Source organism: Emys orbicularis, chromosome 1 (genome assembly GCF_028017835.1).
Source record: "Emys orbicularis isolate rEmyOrb1 chromosome 1, rEmyOrb1.hap1, whole genome shotgun sequence".
NCBI classification, from domain to species: domain Eukaryota; kingdom Metazoa; phylum Chordata; order Testudines; family Emydidae; genus Emys; species Emys orbicularis.
In genome coordinates this window covers 323849379-323854819 of record NC_088683.1, presented here as the reverse complement: position 1 = coordinate 323854819, position 5441 = coordinate 323849379, and the positions used below count along the sequence as shown (strand labels likewise).

Genomic DNA, 5441 nt, shown 5'->3' with positions numbered 1-5441 from the left:
CCCGCCCACGGAAACAGACACACTGTACACTTTGTACAAAAAGCAAATGGCTGGAGTGTGGTTGAGGAAGATCAATACGGCCATTGTAGTGCACAGAGGGAAAAGCCTGGGCTCTGTCCGTTTCATTGGGTGACCAGTGACCTTTTCCACGGTGGGTTCTGTGAATGTCGGGCTCCTGATCACCGAGGAGGGCAGAAGCCCCCCCGCCCCCGACTCAGTCTCTGGCTGCGGTCACTGGGTCACTGATGGCGCTAAGACCCCAGCGGCTCCTAGGACACCCCCAGCTGGGCCAGGACCCGTTGATCCCTGGAGGGAGGAGACCGGGCTCAGCGCTTGCGAGCCGCTGTGCACCGCGCCGGGCTGAGATTGCTGCAATTTCTTCTTGTTGATCTTTCTTTCTTTCGCTCGCCTGTTCTGGAACCAGATTTTTACCTGGCGGGGATAAAAGAGCGAGAGAAAGAGATGGTCAAATCAGAGAGCGGAGCGGCTCCAGAATGACCAGGCGAGCAGGGCTGGGAAGCTGGAGAGGGCACCGTAGGGGTTTCTCCGCAATCAGCCCAGCCATCTGCGCCCGGCTCTGCCGCAACACGCAGGGAATAGCCCCGTGTAATGCAAGCCAGAGTCCCGCCATGCGCACTCTCCTGCAGAGCCTTTCACGGGGGAGTGGACCCGATCCCCAACTCCTGACGCAGGCTAACGCCAAGGACTTTCTAAGGTGGCGCTAACATGCACATCTCAGCCGTCAGCTCAGAGCACGCCGAGAGCTAACAGGCGCACGAGTGGGCTGGACACCTCACTCTCACATGTGCCACTTGGGAGTTTGTCGCGTTGGAAAGCAGGCATGCCTGTCTGTCGGTCTGGGTCTCTTTCGCACACACCAGTACTGGAGACACGAGAGAAGTTCCAAACATGGTCACATACCCCATGACCTAGGAAAACACCCACTCTCCTGGCAAGAGCAGACAGCGCCTCGGTATTTGTCGCCCTTCCTAGGCCTTCCCCACCGATTGGTGCCAGCCATCCTGCTACTATTCCCGAGATCCCACGGCCATGTTTGCATTATGTCTTGGGCCAGTGGCACCGTGACAAAGCGCATGGGGGTATGGGGGGTGGGCGACTAAAGAGCATTTGGGTACTTCAGAAATAACGCGAAGGGAACTCTCAACGGACAGACCTGTCTCTCTGACAATCCCAGCGTAGCAGCCAGTTCTGCTTTCCTCCTGATTGTTATATACCGGCTGTAATGAAACTCCTTCTCCAGTTCCAGCCGCTGGTGGTCCGTGTACACCACGCGGTACTTATCTTTTGTCCTGGTTTTAACTAGAGAGGAGAAATCCATGACAACTGATCAGGTACATTTAACTGCAACCCTTTCCCCCGATCCATTCTTTCCGTCTCCTCCTCGTCTGATCTGGGACTGGAGCTCGGCTACTCCCCACCCAGGCCAAACCCTTCAATGGGTAAGGAGGACAGGATCGGGACCCCGTCAATGGTTTCATTTCCCTAAGCGGGGACTTAAAGCGCGTGACCGGGCTCGAGAAAGAAGACTTGCAAATAACCCATTTTTTTCAGGCCGTGGGGAAAAAAGGCAAAAACTGCACGAATGTCATTAGGAACCAAACGCATGCACGATATTCCCCGTCCCGAGGGAGCCCAGATGGCAATGTTTTTGAAATGTACCTTAATTTTGTACATTTCTCCAAGGAACATTGTTCTGAAATGCCGCTGTTCCCGTTCATCCCTTATGGTAATAACCCCCGATTAATGTAGGCACACGTTGTCTGGGGTTATTTGCTACAGCACAAGAACTCTTAGATTCTCACAAGTAAACGTCTTGGGCATTGCTCTGATTCCCCCCCCCCCCTGATTTTTGATGTCCCTCAGCAAACGATGGAAGTGCAGACGATCTGCGATTGTTATGTTGAACCCGCACCTTTACTCGGATTCATTTATTTTTACAGACGAGAACCGACAAGCCTGACACTGGAATGGAGGCAGAAAATATCAGTGCTCAAAAATGCCAAGTTTGACGCATCTGATTTTTTTTTTTAATGCGGAGCATGTATGTACATTGCTAAATCAATTGATCTCCCTTGCTTCTGATTATTTCTTGTTTAACTGGTTATATCCCCAGCTTTCTTGTTCATCAGAAAGATCTGAAGAGTCGGGAGGTTCTGCCCCTAGGTATGTAATGCCCGGCAGGCTGACTTTGTTCAGGTAAACTCTCTGCAAACCACAACAAAAGCGCCCTGCAAAGATACAAGTCTGATCAGAGAAAACTCCCCAGAGCCGCTGAATGGGGAACACAATCGCAAACAATGCCGGACAAGGAGATCTTATCAAAGAAAGACCTTCTCAATGCCTTAATAACAGCCCCATTCTGTTTGAATTACCACTACTGAGCAAATGGCGGCAGGCGCTTTCATCCCCTGGCCGGGCAGATTAACATAAACACTGGCTCCAAAGGCAGCATTTGAATGGAGACATCCCCCCAAGTGACCAGTCACCCTTTCCAAAAGGAAAACGGTGGGAACAGGGCGGAATTGTGGGAAAATCCGACAGCTTCCATTCCTGGATTGCTGGCCACGGGCACTGGGGCGGCCTGCAGATTCCCTCACATTAAAGTTGGTCGTTTGCTTTCCCATGTAGTGCGCTGACTCGATGCCCTTTGGTTTGGGGGAAATGGTCAACCCCAATCGCCCCCCACGTTGTCTGGGGAAGCCGGGGGATGAGAGAGGAATGCCAGAATTCATTATTTACTGCGAAAGTTGCCACCCTCTTTCCGGCCAGTAAAAGGGACAATAGCGTGGAAGGTGTATATCAAAGCAAGATGTGTTTAAAGGCCCATGACAGATGAGGGTCTGCAGAGAACAGGAGCTCTTGGCTAGTCTGCAGGCACCCGGGAGACATTAACATCACAACTGAGAACGGCGCCTGGCCACCTCCTTGGCACCTTAGTGCAGGACATCACGGACTGTTCTCAGCTGACATTCAGGCCCATCTACCGCAGCTCCCCTCCAGATCTCTTTCCCCCACGAGAGGGAGGAAGGGGGCAACTTTCAAAATCGGGCTTGAGACACCCCGCCCTACCCTTAACGCCTTCCGATCCGCGCCCCTCTCCCGAAGGCGAGGAGGAAAAGACGCGCAGATCAGTTTCTCCTTCCCGGAGGAAACCTGCCCCCCGGATACATTGCAGCCCCAGCTCGATGGGATGGGAATTCCAGAGCCAGGCCGAACCCTGACAACCCCAGGACTCAGAACCGCCTTCGCCCATTTCCCAGCGAGGGAGCAGCAGGTCGGTGTGAAGGCCTAAAGCTCACCAAGACGTTAATAAAGGTATGCGCCCAATGACTCAGAAACAAATGCAAAGCGACACCGGCCAATGATTTATATGGCTGTAATTGGTTATAAAAATCTTTTAAGTGCCTATAACCAGGGCTACTCGGACTGAAGCCCGGGGAGGACCAGCAAGCACTCCATTGGGATGAAATTAAACTAAACTCGTCGGGAAATCGGTCAACACAGGCTTTCCCGGCCGCTGGAAACTTGGATCGACTAGGAACCCCCCCCCCCAAGACTGTCCCACGGCTCGTCGATTCAAAAGACACCTTGAAATAGGGGCTCCAAAGCTCTGTGGGGTCGGTCTGCCAACCCGCAGTGCGTTAAAAGCGTACCGCAACCCCACCCCCAGCAGGGCTCTGTCTTTGCTGCCTACGTTTTTCATGTTAAGCTAATTTCTCACAAAGGGAAAGCAAAGGTCCACATTTCTCTCTGTACCTGCAGCTCGGTAACAAGAGTCCCAAGCCCCAAAGTGACTCTACTTGTTACTACAAACTCTCCCTAATTCAAGTGTTGTCGATAATACGACCAGTTATTTGAAGAAATTTTCTACCCACTTCAGTATTTTGTTCAATATTAAAAAAATGTAAAACAATCGAAGGGGAAATAGAATTTTTCCTTTGGGGGAAGCTGCTGCTTCCTTATTTTCTTTAAAAATATATATATCGGAAGTGAGGCTATTCCAGTGAAATGCCTGGGCCTGGGCCCGCATACCTGAGGCGGGCTCCAAAATGAGTGAGCTTCTTGGCATTATCAAATGTCCCTGCAAATCACTTCCACGCGTGTAGGGCACAAACATCTCTCTAGTAACACCCAGGCTGCTCTGACCCTGAGCTAGGGCCAGTGGTTCCAAACTGAAAGAGAACTCAGCTGCCTGGGGGGCCCTTTCCCTCCTGTCACTGGAAAGTTTGGGCACTTTTTCCTACTGGGTTTTCCTGGAGGAGGTTCCCTCCACTCCCCGAACCGAAAAGCGGTCAGGCCGAGAAATTACTAGCGAAACAACTGCCTGTGTTAACCTCCACAGCCCCCACCGTGCAGCCCGAGCTGTGCGCAGCGGGGTTCAGTCCCCGGAGAGTTACGGTTTCCTGGGCGGCTCTGGGTCCCAGCAAGGCCCAGGCTGGTTACGAGGTTCCTCGAGCTCTGCTACTTCCCAGACTGCCCTGAGCTAGGCTCCCATGCAGAGCTCCGGTGCGCAGGGCCCCAGCGCTTTGCGGCTAGCCAGAGACCCAGGCCTGCAGGGCTCTGCTGCAGTCCAGGACCCCCCGAGCTGGGCTACGGTCCAGAGCCCTGGTGGGCAGCTTGCTCTGGGTCCCAGCGCTCTGCCGGGTTCTCCGGGGCCCCAGTCCTTTGCTCACCCAGGCCCCCGGCGCTCCGCCGCTTACCCTGGCCGCCCAGGGCGGGCTGTGTCGGCTTCCTCATCCACTCGCACAGATTCCGCCGCTGGCCGCCAGGGGAGAGCTGTTCTGCGGCCGGGGCGCCCGGGTTGAGCTGCTGCATGACCCCGGAGGCGGCGTGGGACGCCGGGCCCGGGTGGTGGTGGTGGTGGTGATAGTCAGCCGGGCTGTAAGCCAGGGCCGCGGCGGGGGAGCCGCCGTTCAGCCCGTGCACCGCGCTGGCCGCCGCAGTGGCAGGGCCCCCCTGCCCGTAGCCGTTCCAGTCGTCCCGCAGCGGAGCGCCGTAGGGAGAGGGCCACGAGGGGCCCGGGGACTGGGCGCTGTCCAGGTTCACCCCGGCCGCGGCCACATGGTATCCTCCGTAGTCCGGATATTGCGGGGCGCTGACAAAGTTCTGCGCCGCCAGGTTGAGCCCCCCCGAGTGGCGCACGGAGCTGGAGTACATGGGCACCTCCTTATCCAATAGGTAGCTCACGTACATGATGGCGAGAGCCGGGCAGCAGCTCTCCACATGCTGCTTGGGGCTCTGGAGCTGCTCTTCTCTTCCTTGGGGATGGGCTCCCCTTCTGTTCCGGGGGGGGGGCAGCGGGGGGACTGTCCCCCTGGTTGCCTCTGCAGAGCCGTCTCTCTCCCACTAGCGATCCGAACCCATTGGCCGGCAGCACTTACATGATTAACGATTGTTTACAAGGCTCTATTAGTAATGGC

General features: G+C 55.3%; 1 protein-coding gene across 1 annotated transcript; it reads right to left on the bottom strand.

Annotated features, from left to right (window-relative positions):
- Positions 1–231: 231 nt before the first annotated feature.
- CDX2 (caudal type homeobox 2) lies at positions 232–5214 on the bottom strand. The gene is made up of 3 exons (XM_065420844.1): positions 4722–5214; positions 1175–1320; positions 232–432 (listed from the first exon to the last, which is right to left on the bottom strand). The coding sequence occupies exons 1-3, from the start codon at positions 5212–5214 to the stop codon at positions 232–234; spliced, it is 840 nt and encodes a 279-aa protein (XP_065276916.1).
- Positions 5215–5441: the final 227 nt, after the last annotated feature.

Bases quoted from the DNA above. Each gene is read 5' to 3' on its own strand.
- CDX2 (XM_065420844.1), bottom strand. From the start codon at position 5,214: ATGTACGTGAGCTACCTATTGGATAAGGAGGTGCCCATGTACTCCAGC. The intron at 1,321-4,721 runs GTAAGCGGCGGA...TCTCCTCTCTAG, and splicing joins GCCCGCCCTGGGCGGCCAGG to TTAAAACCAGGACAAAAGAT. The intron at 433-1,174 runs GTCTGTCCGTTG...TATCCCCGCCAG, and splicing joins TGGGATTGTCAGAGAGACAG to GTAAAAATCTGGTTCCAGAA.